Here is a 19,935-nt window from a genome sequence, read left to right on the forward strand (position 1 = left end):
AGGATCAATAAATCGTGAGAATCTGAAATTTGTATGTACGGATGAGTCAGTTTGTATGCTCCCTCTCAGCTTTGCAAGAGGCTCTCTCTGAAGCTTCCTTACCCACTGTGTTTCTAAGGAAAAAGTAAATCCATTCATCCTAATTTAAACATACACGCGTATATTATATCCTTGTGCACATTCCAACCATTTCAGCTTCAGTTCAAAAGTCTGGAGATTCACACTAGGTAAATTCAAGTTGAAACATATTAAATGAAACATGTTTCAATACTTGTACTTTCTGCCTTTAGAAACCAATAATGAGCCAGAGATGCTCTTAACTATTATTTATAATTATTGAGTTCTGAATTTTTTCTATTAATATTTCAAAAGGTAACTTTGAAAAGCCTAACACAAAGGGATGATTATTCAACTTTTTAGTAATTTAAATGTATTCCTAAGGCTTAATATTCACAAAGAAATCTAAACTAAGGACTTTGAAATCTTGACATTTCTTCTTTCTCCAGAAATTATATTTTCACGGAACATATATTTAAACTTCAAATGGAGTTGTGATGGGCAATTCATGCTATTAAATTGCACTTAAAAATTCATGCTCGAAGTTTTAGTACCAGGAACTACCATCCATCACCTTGGCATCTTACACAATGTAAGAAAAACTCATCACCCTGATTTTTTTTTAAGTTAGGCAATTTTAATCTAAAAGACTTTGAGGTTATTGGGGAAAAAAGGTGTTTGGAATGTAAAAAAAGATCTTGAAATATTTCTTCTCACCTTTACTTTATTCTCTTTGTTGCTCTCTCTTTTGGTTTGAAAAATAAGATGAGAACCCATCTAAATGTATCTGGAAAGAGTCTTGGGGAATTCAGTTCACTTCTTAAAAGAGAAAAGAACTACATTATAAATAAAATATTTTCTATTTAAAATTCCTTTTGAATAATTTTTCCATCAAAAGTTGGAATGAAAGAAAGCACAATGAAAACCCCATCTCTTATGATTTGTGATGACAATAGTCAGTCACACAGGGGACAGTTTTTCAAACAGTATTGTGATGACGTGATTAATAAAATTATATAAGAGAATCATTCACTTACAAAACCCTCAGTTCGAATCAGGACTACAAACTGTTTCATATGTCTATATAGACATTTCCCAATTAGTAAAATAAGTACTCTGACAATGAAATTCTACAATGTCTTTTCATAGAAATTTTTATGATTACACTAGGATCGACTGACTCCTACAACCAGAAGTCCCTTTCTATACTTTAACTTGCTCTAACTATGCTGTTTTAGAAGCTGCTTTCAGGATGTGAGGACTAAATTAAGATTAATGTTTTCTAATAGGTGTGCAGCATGAAATTGAAAGGGAGAATAAAACTTTCCATTTTAAAAAAGGAATAAAATTCTAGAGGAAGTAAATGAGGTTTATAATATGGTGTAAATGTTTTACAGTAAGTAACTATTAAACACAAGACCATATATTTCAATTATTATTAACTTTCTAGGTGCCATTTGAAAACATTTAAGTGCATTTGAATAGGAGTAGGTGTTCTTCGTGTATTTACCAGTAAGTAGCTTTTTGTCACTTGCTTATTGCATGAAAAATATGCTTGCAAAATGTTTCATTACCTATTCAGTGTAAATCTACATCCCTTCATTTTAAGAAGCTCTGTATATGTTTGGGTTTAAGTAAGAGCAAATGTACTACATGCTTTGAGGGGAAAAAATATAAAGTGATTTTTTTTAACACAGTGTTTCTTATCTAAGAACACCAAAGTCTTATTTATGTCTCTCTGTACATACTATGATGAAATAACGACCAAGAATACAACCGAAGATTTAAAATACAATGAAACAAGAAAGACAGGCTGCGTAGTGACAAAACACGGTCTTTCCTCATGCCAGTAAAGTTCAAGCTCTGAGCATGCTCAGACCATCGGGAGGCACCAAAGTGACTCCATCAGAACTCCTTCTGAGGTGTAAGGAGGACACATCTAATAACTCAATTGCTGTAAACCTGTTGTTATTATTCTGGTATTAAACTTCTCTTCAGCTGCAGACTGACTGAAATGTTCCTTCTACTTCATTTCGTTGTTCTGATAGACGTCAAAGGTAAGGCTGCTGCTTTCTCGCTTAAATTAGTTCAATTCCAAAAGAATATAACATTTCTGTGTGGTCCTATCACATTTCTAATGGAGTCATTGCACTGTTTGATAAACAGACAACCAGTCTGTGTTGTCATCGTCATTACCACGAACTGCTTAGTTAGTGGTACCTACCAATTTCTGGGTGCAACACATTTTTCATGAAAACTTGCCTTATATGTTATTAAAATTGGAGACAAAAATATATTTTTAAAACAATGCTGAAGAAATCGATTTTAATGGAGAAAATATTTTTAACATGTGGAAAAAGGATGACAAATTAATAAATTAAAATTTTGTCTTATGAAATTTCAACGTGTTGACATACGTTCATAAAATGTAGGTAATTGTGAGTTGCTATGTTTTGTTGGTAACGTAGTTAAACTGGGAACTGCAAAGTCACAGGCAAATCAAAAATTAGTATCTCTCCCAAAGAGCAAACCTATCTAAAATAAAACCACTAAAAATGTACAAAAGTATCCCCACTTAGATAACTCTCTTTTCTGTTTTTAATCTTAAACATTTTTATTTTGGCCAAACTGCTAATTTTAAAGTTAGTGGTATTTTTATTGTAAAGCTGAGATGAAAAAATAAAACCGAATCTTTACCTGGTTTTAAAGGAAAATATATATTTGCTTTGTTATGAGTGTATACACTTGTAAATACATAATCTATTCATCATAGCCCCTGCATGTTGAGGTTTATTATTATTATTGAAAAATGTATCTATTGAAGTTTATAATCTTTCTTAGAGACTCTTGATAAACTGAATAAAAGGTAGAATTTGAAATTATTTTTATTTTCTGAGAAATTCATTTTAAGTTTTTAAAATATTCAATTTTTTAAATGAATTCAACTGAGTATTGTTACTCTTGAAATAAAATTCAGTATTTATGAAAAAAAATTCAAGAACTTCAATAAAATTTTTGTTTCAATTTGAAATGCTAAAACTTTGTTTCAAATTATTTTAAAATATTATTTTAATACACTTAGCACAATTTTTGTTTTGTATTTAAATGTCTCTTACATGAAAACTTAAGTGTTATAAAAGGAGAAAAAAATATATGAACTCATTTTGTACGAAACACAGTTGTAGAAAACTGTCTATTTCTCTGAATTAGAAATAATTCCCTTGGAAGTTCATGTCTTATGCATAATTGCAATATTCAGTTTTATGATTTTTAAGAAGAAAAGTAGCTTCTTGAATTCATCATCTCTCATAGAGGCTATCTGTACCTTTAAAAAGTTCTTTAACATACAGAAATGTAACTATAGTTAACCAATTTTACTATAGTACTGCTTATACTTGTGGTAATGCAGCTAATTGATTTTGCTTAGAAAAACAAAATCCTTATGAGATGAAAACATCTATTACTGAAATAATGTCTTAAGCTTTACCACAAAGTAATGGTGCTCTTTAAACAAACAAACAAAAAATGGGAGGGGAGGAGGAGTTTTAAACAGATGGTTTTTGTTTCTTATTTCTAAGTAAATGACATATTTTAGATCCATAGTAGCAACCTGATAAGTATTTAATGATTAATTATAATTCTCTGGAAATTTTTACTTTCTAATTTTATTATACATTACTTTTGATGGCTAATTTAAACTTTCATATTTAAAATTATTTATTTTCAAAATTAGACATATTAATAATGTTTTGATATCTTACTCTTACTTATAAAAATAATAATTTGCTATGTGATGAAGAAATTTTTTCTTTCTCACAATAAAATTATAGAGAATTAAAGCAGTAAGACTCTTTATAATAAACAAAGAAAAGTCATTTACAATTATGTAAACATAAAGATTACTTTTTAAATCCAAATAAATATTTGTGATAGATTCTTAGGCCAGATCTAAACAAAAGGAAAAGTTAGAAATTGTATGACAGTCATTTGTCTTCTGGCCATGATCACCCTTGAGTGCCTAACGAATGAACGCTATGGACTATCTAAAACTACAGGCATTAATTGATAAGTCAAGATAAAATATCTTATTATCACTTTCTACATGTATTTTATCATCAATTTATTTATTGACTGGGTTTCTTTGCTAACCAGCCTCAACTCCCTTCAAAACAACAAAAAAAAAAAAGATTTTTTTTTTTTTTTTGTGGACTATTATGGACAATATTCCAAACCCAAAACATGGGCTTCTACGGGAAATTAAAGCATGAAACATGTACACCGCTACTTGGTAATTACGAATTGCTCCTTTTCAAATAATTTGCTAACCTTGGAAAAATGCAGTTATCTTAAAGGCCTGCGCGCTTTTTGAAGTGAGCAGTATGTGACTGCCCCCTAATGGACAAGTTCAAACTTGGACGGGCCTTTTTAAAGTCACGACGGTTCACCTTGGTCGCTGTGACTTGAGAAAAGGTTTTCCGACTAAATTTTAATTTCACACAATTACGTCCATGCTGCTGGTAGCTGTGAAAATCAATTCCATCGCTGGTCAGTCAGACTGAGAGGCTGACGCAGCACCACTAATGAAGCCCGCTGTGGGGGGGAGAGGACGTACCCGATCCTCAGAAATTAAAGCCACTGAAATATTTTCTCTCTGAAGGTGCCAACTAGACATATCTCGCAACAGCTTTATTCATTTGTTCATCTTACTGTGAATAACTATGACCAATGTAATAAGAGCTTTAAGGCTTCTCACTTGAAGTGACAAAACTGGCTCTCAGCTAATTGTAGAGACAAAATTGGGATGCTGCTTTCAAATAAGTCGATATTGAAAAAATAATCACACTCTTATCCTAGAAAAATCATGGCCTGAATAAAATTCAACTAAGACTAGTTTTTATGTACATAGTTCTATAATGATAAATGCTCCTAATTTTTAGGACTATGTATTTGAGAACCCGACACTGCCCAGTAAATATATAACTTAATATTTGTCTTGCAAAATGAATGTGCTTGTTTTCCATAAGAAATAATAGTAGAATCAGGGGCACAATTATCTGAAAATGAATTATCTATCTTCTATGCTTTATTCACATGCACCCCTTTCTCACCCCTATACTTCCAGAAATTTTTTTCTACAGAAAAAAATTAAACTTGCAATAAACACAGTGCTCACCAGTGTTGTATGACTATTTCCTTCACCCAGGGATGCTCTGTGTAAATAGAATACCTGCTTGATGAGGGAAAGATAAATTTACCTAATTCTCCCTTTCTCAGATCCCAGTTTATGTTTTACTCAAGCTATAAAGTTAAAAAAAAAATTTTCAGTGACTATATTTTTCATTCCCATAATTCCAATGGAATTTAAAGTTGTCTTTCTGGGTTTACAAACTTCCATTCTGATCACATGATGTACTCCCTTGCATTATTTCTTTGAGAATTTCAATCATCCAGGTTTTAAACTGCTTTTTAAAGAACTGTCATCTCCTGGGTCCCCAGGTATAAAATCTCTTTGTTGTAAGCCCAAGGCACTGTCATGAAGTTGGAGGGTGTTTTCTCCTGCACACGTTCCCCTATGACTGGTCTCATAATTGCCTCAACAGAGCCTGTCGGCAGGCATCTGCCGAGCTGAGCTGTAGTTTACATTGGTGTCTCAGGAATTTCACCCTGTGTGTGATCTGGTTTTGAACTTCATGCCCAGTCTGCAGAGGGACCCTTTCCCTGCTGGCCACGGGCGAAGGGGCAGTACTGAAATCACAGCCTCGGTGGCCAGGCAGGGCTATGTCATCCCATTCACTGTCAGGGGCTCAGTCCCTGAGTGTGGCTTCCTGTGGGTCCCAGCCTCTGGGTCGGGCTGCATTCAGCCCCCTTCTCAGACAGGCAGGAACCCGGCTGTGTATCTGGTGTCAGCCCTCTGCCAAGCAAGTGGCTTTGCTCCTCCAGTTTTTTTCTTTGTTCATGTTCAGTGGACAGTTCTTTCATCCATGAGCTGAATCTTTTAATGAAATAACATAGTATCAACCTTTCCCTGTGTCTATGGAAAAGATAAGTTGTGGAGAGCATATTCAGGATTTGCTCCCAATAGATCACCTTGACCCAGAAGCTCAGAAAAGAAGATAGATTTTATTCTTCAGCTTTCACTTGATCAGAGATGGGACATGAGAAGGCATCCACACCAGTAGATCTGGAACCGTGGAAAAAAGCGCGTACAATGTAAGGGGTTAGGACGGGAGAGGCAGCCGAATGGCAAGGAGGCTGGACTTAGGGTTAGCGACCTGTGTTCAGGCCGCAGCCCTGATCCTTCCCAGCCTTTGGCCGTCAGCATAACAAATAACCTCTCAGCCTGAGCTGTCACACTGGTACAATGATGGAGTATGCCAGGACCACTTGCAGTGGTGTTAAACAAATACATTCTAGGACTCCAACCCCCACAGATTCAGTAGGTCTAGGGTGGGGTGTGGGGCTCTGCACCCCAGGTAATCTGATGAACCTGTCCCGTGGATCACACCTCTGCAAACACTGGTGTTGCAGTTAGCGCATCAAAGTATCGCGACACTTCTTTTTATAAGAGAGGCCAATTGGGTTCACCTGGATTACGGAACACATTAATTCTACCTGAAAAGTTTCTGTTTTAATTTTTTGGGGGGGGAGGTTATAAGGACAAATTAAGTATTCAGCAAAGGAACAGGTGAAGCTACATTTTCTAAAGATCAGTATACAACCTCTTGATGGATAATATAATTCAAAAAAGTAGAATTAATATGTAAGTTCAACTATAAAATCATCTTGATGTTAATCACCACTCCCTCCTTAAGGAAGAAAAAGAATTAGCAAACCCATGACACAAATGGCTGGGGAAGAATCTTCTGACTTGGAGCAAGATTCTCTTTCTCATTCGTCAACTGGTTGTCTTTATCCACTGTTTTGTTCAGTTATGGTCCTGCCAGTGGACACTGGACTAGCCATTTGTCTGTAGCAGGACAAGAGTGATAATTCAAGGTCCTCCCTCATCTCCCATCTTCTTCACCTCCTCTCCTCTCTGTCTCTTTTTTATTCATACCTTGCCTGAGACTTTCTGCCGTAACCACAAAGGCAAAAATAGTATATCTATTGTGATAGATGTGTGAATATTTCTCCTCTTCATTTCTTTTTATGCAAATTGATGAAATGTAAGAAACTCAAAAGATATTGATTCTTTTCCATTCTGCCTTTGAGGGCCATTATGCAAAGCTTCCCTCAAAAGCCTCAAATTCTGTCTGAAGGTGACATCAGAGAGTCTTTATGTAAACTCACACATAGGCAGGCAACGGAACATAATCCATGCTGAGGGTTCCCAGGAAACCATTCCCTATTACGAAGTCATTCTGTTATGGCTGTTTCTGTTTCCCACTTAAAAATGCCACTGTCACTGTAATAACTAAAGCTAAAATTATCTACTGGGAGACAGAAAGAAGTTGCCCTCCCTGAGAGCACAGAATTTTGAGCATGCTATGTTTTCTCTCCTCCACTGTATTGTGAATTTTAAGACTTTTGCAGAGCAAACATGAGATTACCTTTAGACGTAGAGCATACAGTAGCGTACCCATGAGCTGGGGTGGGCCACCTTACCTCACCTACATGGACACCATCAGGATTTCAGAAGAGGCCTCTCCTCTTTCATGGTAGATAGCTTTAAGCAAAAACGTCAACATAAGAATACTGAAGCCCTGAAACAAGATAAAGGAGAAAAGGGAAATGAGCATAGAGCTTCTGTATGCACCTAACCCACACAGACGTCACATCCAACACGCATACACCCAAGTTTGGCCCATGCTTCTGACGTGGATTGTCACTGGAGTACCCATGGGCTCCCCACTTCCATAAACAGGGAGTCAGGTAGATGTGGCCCAATTACGGAAACAACTGTTAAGCTTAGATGATTTTGAGGCTCATGGTGTGTGCTAAAAATTGAGAACTTTCTCAGGCATTGGGAGAACCAAAATTATTTAGTTTCCTTCCATGGGTGGGGCACAGTGAACTATGGGGAAAAGGAAAATATCTGTAATAATAATAAAAAGTCACAAATACTGCAGTAGAGGTATGTGCAAGATGCTTTGGGAAGAAACATCACACTCTGGAGCGGTCTTAGAGGGGATCGGAAAGTGTTCACAGGATGACTTCTGAGACGAATATCAGGGAAGGGATGACGTGAAAAAGGGGAAAAGTTGCATTTCACATAGAGAGAGCCCTACAAGCTAAGTCTCAGCATCTCATTACCATCAAAGTAATGAGGCTGCTGGGAACGTCCTCCTGAGGAAACACAGTCATTTGAAAAGGACAAGAAGTGCCCACAGGTTATGCTTGATCTGAGATCATCGCGAACGACTCAGTTCGTTCATTTTCAGCCCTGTATAGTAACGCTGTCGATGACTACACCACAGTTTTACCATTTGCTTTTTCCAGCACTTTTGTATTGTTTCCAGTTCAGGGCTGTTATGAGTAATGCAGCATCTATGTAGATCCCTGTCTGCGTCCTTCAGTGCACCTGTGCACACGTTTCTGTGGGCAGATCCCAGAAGAAAAACTGCTGACTCAGGAGGTTGGCAAGCTTCAAGTTTGGTGGACAATGACAAACCGTTTTCCAAAGCATTTGTTCTAATTAACACTCCCTCCAGTTTATGAGAGTTTGCATAGCTTGTCATCCTCGCTAAATAGTGTAGGATTGGTTGATGTTTTAATTATAGGGTAATACGGGTAATCTGTGGTGATATGTCCTTGGAGTTTTAATTTGTATTTTCATGGTTACTAATTAGATTTAATCCCTTTTCAGAAGTTATTTGGCCATTTGGATATCCTCTTGTTTAGTTTCTATTCACATATCCTGCCCATTTTTCTATTTACTGTTCATCTTTTCCTTATTAATTTATAGGATATATGTATATATTTATATATGTTAATTACAGACTATTTCGCAAACATCTACTTGGCAACTTCCCTTTACACTTTCTTTCTTTCTTTTCAATTTGAAAGCAGTCACTGGTTATCAACTGACCGGATTACAGAAGTACCCAGGTAGATACCTTAGTGTATCCTCCGAATAAGCCTGTTGATCTAGTCTGCCCTGTTGCCAGCATCTCCCCACTCTACAAAGTGGGTGGTCTTTTTCTTCATTCCACCTCGTGGAGGAGATCCTTTGAAGGGCCACAGGAAGTTGTTTGCTTCTTTGAAGCATTATCCAACACTATAGATCTCATGAATCAGATCCTCCATGCACATGACGCCATACTTACCAGGAAATGGAGCGAGCAACGCGTTATCTGCCAGGGCCATTCGCTTTTTGTTGATTTTGCCATAACCTCTTGTAGATCAATTCATGTACTGAGTTCAGGTTTGGGTACCCCCATGCAATATGTGGTTCCACAATCCTCAGCATGTTTTAATGGTGATTTCTTCCTCTTTTTAAAACAGAAGGTCTTAATTTTAATGTAGTCTCATTTAGCACCTTTCCATTATGATTAACGCTTTTGTTTGTTTTTTGTTTCTTGTATTCTCTTTAACCCCGAAGTCATGAAATTTTTTCCTATATTGTCTTTCAGAAACTCCATTGTTTTATCTTTCATGTTTAGATCTATAATCCACGTAGAATTGACTGTCCCTCACCACTGCCACTTGGTCGTAAATCAAATGTTTATATGTGTGTCTGTCTTTTTCTGAACTTTCTACTTTGTTCCATTGGTCTATTCTTTTTTTATCTTTGCACCAATATCATACTGCCTGAATTATCATTCCCTTATCATAAATCTTGATATACTCATACAGGTAAGTTCTCTCACCTTGTTGTCCGTCTTCAAGACACACCTGGCTCTTCTAACACATGCCTTTTAGAAACAACTTACCCATGTCTACACGCACTCTCCTGGGGTTTTAATGTAATTGCTTCGAACTTATAGATCAGTTTTGGGGAAGAATTAACATCTGTAAACTATTAAGTCTCCATTTATTTAGGCATTTAATGTACCTCCCAACCATTTTATATACTTTGCATAAATGCCTTGCAGATTTTTGTTAGATTTATTCCTAAATACATGACATTATTGATACTATAATGAAAGGTATGTTTTATTAAACACTTCATTTTCTAATTGTTTGTTGCTGATATGTAGATTTTAAATTGATTTTACAAAAACTTTGCTAACCTCACAAATACGGGTAATTCATTATTTTGGATTTTTATGTTCACAATCATATCATGAACGATGACAGTTTTATTTCTTCTCTTCCAATACTTACACCACTGATTGACTCACCTTGCCTTCCTACATTTGCTAAGCCCTCTGGACAAAGCTGAACACATGCAGTGATGATGGCCATCACTGTCCTGTTCTCAGTCTCAAAGGGAAAGCCATCAAAATTCACCATCAAGTGTATATCATATGCTATGGGGTTTTATAGATATCCTTATTTAAATCAAGTAAGTTACCTTCTATTTTAGTTTGCATAGTTATTTTAAAGTCAAGATCTTATAGTTCCATTTCTGGAGCCCCTGTCATAAGCACAGGTGAAGACAAGTGACAAACTGGGAGAAAATATTTGTGAGTTACAGAGCAGAGGGCTAACTAACCTCCCTAAAGAATTCTGGTAACATCACCAGATCCAATTTTCTCACACATACTTCCTTCCAAACACCATGTTCCAGGCCACTGCTGCAGGAATGCAGTCACCAGCCCAAGAGCATAAATGAGTGAGTAAGTTTTTCATAAAACAAATATTCCTTTCAAAGGGTTATCTTTTTTTCTGTGGATATGGTCTAAGTTTTAACAATTAAATAATATGTTTCTAATACATCATTATTATAATACATGGTAATTTAGCATTTCTTAATGTTCTTATTTGACAAACTAAAATATTAATCACTTTTGCAGGTCCCTCTAAATTCTTTAATTGACTCAATTAGTCTAAGTAACCTCTGACCTATGTGTATGGGGTATGGGTGACATTCAAGATAATGACAAAGAAAAAGGAGCCAATGCATTAAGGAGATAAGGAGGCAGGGGAACCTTTAGAAAATATGGAGAAGGAGGGCATGAGATGTCACCAAGCCAAGCAACAAAAGGTTTCAACCTGGAGACTATAGTTGTGTCAAATACTACAAAGAACTAAGTAAAATGAAGACTATAAAGTACCTATTGTATTTAGTAACAAAGAGGATATTTGTGATTCTGATGGGAAGGATTTTAGTGGAGCAGCAAGGCCAAGACCAAATGTAGTGGATCAAAGAGAGAAAGGTGGTGAGGAATGCAGACATTGACTCGTTTCTGAGGAATTTAATTTTGAAGGGAGAAGTGTTTCAGTTCTCATGTGGATATAGTAGGATCTGGGTTGACTGGTTGCTTGGTTTGTTTGTTTTGAAGATGAGAGCTGACTGAATAAGATTAATGTAAATGGAAAACCTAGTGGAGATACAGGGATATTGAAAATACAGGAGGTAAAGGAAATAATTAACGGAGAGAAATTCTGAGCAGATGAGGTTAAATGGAATACTATAGAACACAGACGGAAGGCTTCACTGAGGGCAGGAAGGAAAGCCTTCTTCTTTTCATTATGAATGAAGCATCCAGGGCTTCTGCCTAGGACATGGGGCTTCTACACAGCTCAGCACCAGCCATCTGTGTAAGGTGCCCACACCTGTGTGAGGTACATCCTGCCCAGTCACAGGGGTGCAGAGAAGGTTGGAAGTCTACGGGACTAGAATTGGGGAGACTTGCCACCAAGAGGAAAAATAACCAGCAGAAGTCCCTTGAAACAGAGCGGTCATCAAATGAGAGAGGAATTAGATAAGAGAGAGATGAAGGGAGAAAGGGACCACTTTCTCCCCGCTCCGCATTTGCCATGCTAAAGTTCCCTCAGGCTTCACGTGTCTCCTTTACTGTCATCCTTTCCACGGTCTTCTTCCTTTACCCACCGGAGTGTTCATTCTGTGAGCTCATTGTGCTCAGGCAGGTTTTAGGAAGAAAGCTGTCTCTCAAACTCATGCAGAACAAAATAGGTATTTAAATACTAAAAGACAAGATTTTAACCCAAAAGAATGCATCCCTAAAGGTGAATTTAAGCAGTTTACTGGTCAGTAGCAGAGATCTTTTTGGAAGAGAAGACTTTCTTGTGCCTTCATATAACTTAGAAGCCATCAAGGACCATGCCATTCAGTGTGTGACCCAGGTAATAGCACCCAGCCCAGAGGGACGTGGCCTGAAATACACCTCTGGTGAGGGTGATGTCGACAACTTGATTTTCTCTTTATTTCCAGTTTAAGATGTATTCCAAGATGTATTGAGACTATTCTGTTCCAGAAAATTTAGCATCATTTCCCAAAATATATCTGTTCAAACATCAGGCAATCACCTGAAGAGGGAGATGGGGTGATGGTTTCTGCAGAAAATCTGTGAGTAGGACCCTGAGGGACAGGCTGAGATGGTTGGTTTTCCCCTCAAGGACATGACAGAAAATGCGGACTTGGAGAAACTCAGGTAAGGCAGGAATCTTTGAAGTGGGAAGGAGGTGGAGTAATTGCGTGCATGGACCCAGACCTGAATCCTCTATGTACTGACTCATATGGCCACACAATCCTTTCAGGGCCTCCACTCACTTTAGCATAAAACTTTGTAAGGACGACTTTACTAGTTTCCTTCAAACGAACAGTACGTCGTCTACTCTGTAAAGGCGGGCTTTTAGTGAAGCTCAGCCTCTTCCCAGAAGTAGGGGGGCTTCTGTAGGAGGACTCAGCAGATGAGCTGGCTTCACCGTTGTATCCTGAGTGCTATTGCTGCCGTTCTCGGAGCTCCTAGCCCCTGAGCTCCCGGTGGCCATGGCTGTGGGCTGCCTTGTAGAAATAGCACAGGATGCATTCCGCTAACATTTGCTGGATATTAAATGAATATTTCTTCTGGTGCTGCAGTACTTGGCTCTTTAGAGTAAATAGCAGTGGCTCCATCTGTGTCTGAACTGGATTGAACTCTAGGAGTGGTGCACTCTGGGTAGTGTCCTCATTGATCAGGACACGGTGTGCTCCCCCGGGACCATGGTGTCAGTGTGGAAAGTCTCAGCCAGAACACCAGGCTGAGGGGATGAAGGCTCTCTTCAGCTTCATGCAGGTCCAGAACAGGTGAGAATCAGAGAAAGCAAAGAGCGATTTGCACATCTCCATGGATTCTTAAACTCAGGACCAAAAAGATAGTTCTCACCTGTTGTTTCCTAATAACACAAGGAAGGTATTGGTGCACAGCAAAAAATGTCCTTGGGCAGCAATCCAGTTGGCTTCAAAAGCCTATCAAGGAAGCATTTTCAAACCCCATTGCTCAGACATGTCCAGAATATTGACCAGAAGGCAGGAGGAGGAATACTACTGAGCAATTTTTTGTTATATATTCCAACCCTCCTCAGCTGTGTGTTTGGCAGGAATCCCACAGAAACTCCTGCAAAAGCTACCAACCTAGCTTCTCTGTAGGCCTGCTCCATTTTTATAATCCCCACATTTCCATAAAAACTATCTCCTTCTACTTCCACAGACGGGAGGAAGCATAGACAGCAGAACATGCTTTCTACGGACGGCAATTGATTCTTTTTCAGTATATATCAAATACAGCTGGGGTTCTTAATTATTTTTTAAACTGTATAATGACAGAAGAGAATGATTAATGGAGTATATAGGAGACTAATCAATACTTTGTCATCACAATAAAAACATACGCCTGCAACTTTGGGAAGTCTACATCTTGAAAGGGGCTCTTTCTTCGATACCTCTTTTATTCCTAAATGAAAACTCAAATGAAAACTTGAGAAAACTCAAGTTTAAAGAGGTTAGGTAGCTTGCTTGAAGTCACACAATGAGTGAGTGATCGAGAGAATGCTAATCCAGGCAGGTCTGATGATCTCCAGAGCACACCATCACTAATCGATAGCATTTTTAAAAAATTTTATTACATTTATTGGGGTGACATTGGTTAATAAGATTATATAGGTTTCAGGTATACAATTCTATAACACATCATCTGTACATTGCATTGCGTATTAAACACCCAGCGTCAGTTCTCCTTCCCTCACCATATAGTTGATCCCCTTTACCCTCTTTTACCTCCCCACACCCTCTTTCCCTCTGGAAACCCCCATACTGTTGCCTGTATCTATGACTTGTTTGTTTGTTTGTTCATCCATTGCTTTCTGTTTTGTATCCCACATATGAGTGAAAGCATAAATATTGGGTCACATCCCATGAGTGGATGGGTCATGAGATTCACTTAGTGGTTTGTGATCCCTTTTCAAGTGAATGAGATAGGAGAGCAATGATCAGAGTGCATCACACATAGTAACAGGCAGAGTAATATTTCCAGAAGCTTTGTTTTCAGTCTCTGTGTATGTGGGTTTGTGTGCTGAACTGTGATACAGAATATTTTTCTAACTGTAAGTTACTGTCTTAAAAAAATGTCAAAGCTACTACACTAAGATATATTGACTCTCATTCATGTTCCGGACTACTAGTTTTCATAAATCTGCCCTTTACAGAAATCTTAGGAAGAAGTTACGAGATTTACATCTACAAGGAAGAAGTTAAGAGATTTAAAAATCTACAACTCAAATGTCAACTGTAACTGAAAAATGAAAACTAAAATAAAAATTTTAAAAACTACCTCAAAAAAAATAATCTATCACTCAGTGTGTATGACCCCATGTGAAGAGACTTCACAAGCCAACCCCTGGAGCCACATGGCAAAGAAAATTTTCCTAAAGTTGTGAGACCTGACTGGTCCTATGTCTAGTTGCCGACAGTAAATCATTTACCCATCACCGCAGCGATAGTGGAGAAAATACATTTTTCTTTTGTAAGAACAAAAATCCAGAGGGTAGAAAAGTACCCAAGGGTCACTGGCCCCAATCAGAGAAGGCCCAGCATCCTCTTGGAGAGAATGGCACTGTTACATCCAGCTGTCCTTAAGAGAGGCAGACTCTCCTCTTTCACGTGTTTGCTGGAATTTGATGGTCATTATGACTAAAGCACTAAAGCTGAAAAAATCCAACACTCCACGCGTCCTCTACTGATATCACTAAAAGCTCAACAGGCGCTTGTAAATCACACACGGCTTCAGTGCCTAAAATCAAAACTCCCGCCGTAAAACAGAGGCAGTATTTGTTAAACAGTGAGGGCTGGCAGGCTTTGTCTACTTTAGGAGCACCTGGTGCCTTGTCTGGTGGGAGGGCACCTGACTGCAAGGTGGCATGTGTTAGAGGACCCAGCTGTCACAGGGCATTTCCCCAAGAACCAGAGTGCTTTCACTTCTCAGACTCCATTTCCTCACCTTCACCTAGAGAGAGTAACACCAACCATACCAAGCAGCCAGTAAGTGCAATAATTAGGAAACACCCAGCAAAAGGTCGATGGCGCTCCACAGAGGTTTGTTCTCTATCCTTCTTCTAAGTTAAAAGCCATCGTAGCACCAACCCAAGGAAATTCCTGGCCATGATGCCAACCTTCAGTGGCGTGGTAGGGACACTTCAAATACATCCGTTGCTCCCTTCAATGAGTCATGACGTGTAGCCACACCCGAGTCTACATGCTCCTATATCAATTTCTGTGACGTTTCATGTTGCACTCCTTTTAAAAAAAATACACAGCTTCCACCATTTCACTAGAATAGTTACAGAAAACACATCTCTTTATTTTTTGGAAAGTTCTCTTTCAAAATTGAAAAAAATGTCTCTTATATCTAATTTCTGAGATTTTTTGGTCATCTTATCCCAGATACAGTAATTTTGTACATGATAATTAATCTTTCCATTCTGGGTTCCCTCATTCAACCCCATAATTTTTCAGCTCTCATTCTTCTTTTCATGTTCCCTGCCCAAGAAAACTGTTTTGAATTTGTCCTCATAGGGGACTTATGCTCCTTGAAATGCAGGTGTCTGATTCAACTGATATCCTCCTAGCACAGTAGTTAATGGTGGGCCTCTGGAGTCAGAGGATAGATGACTCGAATCCAACCTCTTCCAGATGAATGACTGCATATACTCCTCAAACATAAAGGATAATATCACCCATACATAGATTTATCTCAGGAATAACAGATAAACCAGTGTGGCAACTGCCTGGCACAAAGTGAGCTCAATGACATACTGTTATTTCCTTTTCTCTCTCCTTATTCAAACGTGGTTCTGGGTTTCTCTCTGATTCACACTTAAACTGTTCTTTGCATACATTTTTTTTTATTGTAACTCACCTCAAATACTTCTTGTAAAAGATTAATAAGTAATTCAATTCATCTGTTTGATCCTTTGAACTCATGGTTTTGCTTTTCTGTTTCCAGGAGTGAGTAAATCTTTGATTTCCTAAAAAGTAGGACAATTGCTCTGGTTTTATTACTATTGCCTTCCTGAAGTGAACTCAAAATAAGCCTTGATTCCTTTCTTGGTGTAGGTAGTGTTGGGTATAATCACAATTGTTTGAAATGTAATTAAGGATATTGTTCATAGAAGTTATGCACTAAGAATAACACCAGACAAATTTAACTCACAGGTGAAAATTGAATGGGGTAACATGAAACGAGTTTGGCCATATTAACACTTTCTTGCTATTCCCTAAGATTTTTATCCCCTTTTCCACCTAGATTTCGCACTGACCGAAGGCAGTACAATCACTCCTCTGTGCCAAAAAGGATATTTTCCCTGTGGGAATCTGACCAAGTGCTTACCGCGCGCTTTCCACTGTGACGGCGTGAACGACTGTGGGAATGGCGCCGACGAGGAGAACTGTGGTGAGCCCCCCTCCAGCCGTACATGTGTGCCCCGCCTTATGAAGCCCCAGAGCTGTGGGCAGATCAGATAATTGTAATGAACTGGAAGAGATGGCTTGGTATTCTATAAGGAATCCTTTTGTAACACAAATAATTGGCCCCCAATTTATTTGTGATAATTACCTGAATTTTCAGATATAGAGGTTGCTTAGAACAGAAACGCAGTATTACGAAATGTGATAGTTGATAAAAATCTAAATTAGCTTTTAAATTCTACTTGGATACCCATATTTTAATTTCAAATGGCTTCCTATGACTTCCTCATTATGGCTTGGTCATTTGGGTCCATTGCAAGATCACCCATGACGTGAAAATGGGCCTGCCCAGAGAATTCATCTATTTGACAGACCTTTATGGATATGCACCAGGTGCTAGGTGCTCTCAAAATCATCGGGACCCTGCAGGCTCAAGGGAAACAAGAGTCTGGCCCTCGTGAAGCTCATATGGACCAAGTGAACAAGGAGGAGGATAAACTTGTAGCTAAATAAATAAACTAAATAAGTTCAGAGTGATAGTGCCATGTGGCATATAAAACAGGCTAATGCACAGAAAGTGACTGGAGGGGTGGGCTACTTTTTAAAAAAATTTAGTTTGTATCTTTTTTTTTTAATTTATTGGAGTGACAATTGTTAGTAAAATGGCATAGATTTCAGGTGTACAATTCTGTATTACATCATCTGTAAATCCCATTGTGTGTTCACCACCCAGAGTCAGTTCTCCTTCCATCACCATATATTTGACCCCCTTTACCCTCATCTCCCACCCCCCTCCCCCCTTACCCTCTGGTAACCCCTAAACTATTGTCTGTGTCTATGAGTTTTTGTTTCTCATTTGTTTATCTTGTTCTTTTGTTGTTTTTGGTTTATATACCACATATCAGTGAAATCATATGGTTCTCTGCTTTTTCTGTCTGACTTATTTCGCTTAGCATTATACTCTCAAGATCCATCCATGTTGTCACAAATGTTCCTAAATCATCTTTTCTTATCGCCAAATAGTATTCCATTGTGTATATATACCACAACTTCTTTATCCATTCATCTATCGAAGGACATTTTGGTTGTTTCCATGTCTTGGCCACCGTAAACAAAGCTGCAATGAACATTGGAGCACACGTGTCTTTAGGTATAAATGTTTTCAGATTTTGGGGGTAGATACCCAGGAGAGGGATTGCTGGGTCATATGGTAATTCTATTCGTAATTTTTTGAGGAACCTGCACACTGCCTTCCATAATGGCTGCACCAGTCTGCATTCCCACCAACAGTGCATGAGGGTTCCTTTTTCTCCACAGCCTCGCCAACACTTGTTACTATTTGTCTTGTTGATGATAGCCATTCTAACTGGGGTGAAGTGATATCTCATTGTGGTTTTTATTTGCATTTCTCTGATGATTAGTGATGTTGAGCATTTTTTCATATGTCTATTTGCCATTTGTACGTCCTCTTTGGAGAAATGTCTGTCCATTTATCAATTGGGTTGTTTGTTTTTTTGTTGTTGAATTGTATGAGTTTCTTGTATATTTTGGATATTAGCCCCTTATCGGAGACACTGTTGGCAAAAATCTCCCATTCAGTTGGTTGCCTCTTTATTTTGTTGATGGTTTCTTTTGCTGTGCAGAAGCTTTTAAGTTTCATATAGTCCCATTCGTTTATTTTAGCTTTTACTTCCATTGCCTTTGGAGTCAAATTCATAAAATGCTCTTTGAACCCAAGGTCCATAAATTTTAATACCTATGTTTTCTTCTATGCAGTTTATTGTGTATTCTTATGCTTAAGTCTTTGATCTATTTTGAATTAATTTTGGTACATGGTGACAATAGCAGTCCAGTTTCATTCTTTTGTACGTGGCTTTGCAATTCTCCCAGCACCCTTTATTGAAGAGGCTGTCTTTCCTCCATTGTATGTTTTTAGCTTCTTTGTCAAAAATTATCTGTCCATATTTATGTGGTTTTATTTCTAGGTTCTCAATTCTATTCCATTGGTCTGTGTGTCTGTTTTTCTGCCAATACCATGCTGTTTTGATTATTGTAGCCCTGTAGTACAAGCTAAAGTCAGGGAGTGTGATACCTCCAGTATTGTTCTTTTTTCTTAAGATTGCTTTGGCTATTCGGGGTCTTTTGTGGTTCTAGTTTGTATCTTTAAATAATTTTTTTATTAAAATATAGCTAACATACAATATATTAATATCAGGGGTACACAATAGTTATTCAACATTTATATACAGAAAGAAGTGATCACCATGATAAGTCCAGCAACCATCTGACACTGTACCACGCTATCACAATATTATTGACTATATTCCCCATGCTGTACATTACCTCCCCATGACTTATTTGTTTTATACCTGCAAATTTGAACCTCTTATTCCCCTTCACCTATCCCCTCCTTTGTAATTTTTCAATTACAGCTGACATTCAATATTATTTGATATTAATTTCAGGTGTACAGCATAGTAATTAGATATTTATATAATTTAAGAATTGATCCTCCCTGACTAGTCTACACTCACCTGGCACTATACATAGTTATTACCATATTATGGACTATATTCCCATGCTTTACTTTGCACCTTCATGACTATTTTGTAACTACCATTTGTACTTCTTAATCCCCTCACCTTTTTTACCCTGCCCTTAATCCCCCATCTATCACCCTGATAAATCTAGTACCCATCTGACACCAAATATAGTTATTACAATATTATTGACTACATTGGGAAGGCTACTCTAAAAACATAACCAGAGAAAACCTCTCTGAGATGATGACATTTGAATTGAATATGATATGAAAAGAAGAAAAAAACCATGAAATATTCTGGAGGAACATGGTTGCAGGCAAAGGAAACAGCAAGTGCAAAGGCCCTGAGGCTGAATGAAACGAGACAATGTATTTGTGGGACAGAAAGGCCAGTATGGCTTAAGAAGAGTGACCAAGAATATAGGGGAGTAAAGACATAAGCAGAGACCAAAGCACCAAGGGTCTTACAGGCCATATTAGGTCTGTATATTAAGACTGTATATATTGTCTAATCTTACCTATGTATTTTTCTCTCGAAGAAACTGAT

General features: G+C 37.9%; 1 protein-coding gene across 5 annotated transcripts in view; it reads left to right on the plus strand.

Annotated features, from left to right (window-relative positions):
- Positions 1-1,939: 1,939 nt before the first annotated feature.
- Positions 1,940-19,935, plus strand: part of RXFP2 (relaxin family peptide receptor 2) — a 54,870-nt gene continuing 36,874 nt past the window's right edge. For all 5 annotated transcript variants that reach the window (XM_033104607.1, XM_033104608.1, XM_033104609.1 and 2 more), the window contains exons 1-2: positions 1,940-2,114; positions 16,686-16,832. In XM_033104607.1, the coding sequence (XP_032960498.1) occupies positions 2,072-2,114; positions 16,686-16,832 (190 nt within the window). In that variant the 5' untranslated portion in view covers positions 1,940-2,071. The remainder of the gene's footprint in view (positions 2,115-16,685; positions 16,833-19,935) is intronic.

This window comes from Rhinolophus ferrumequinum, chromosome 4 (genome assembly GCF_004115265.2).
Source record: "Rhinolophus ferrumequinum isolate MPI-CBG mRhiFer1 chromosome 4, mRhiFer1_v1.p, whole genome shotgun sequence".
Lineage (NCBI taxonomy): Eukaryota > Metazoa > Chordata > Mammalia > Chiroptera > Rhinolophidae > Rhinolophus > Rhinolophus ferrumequinum.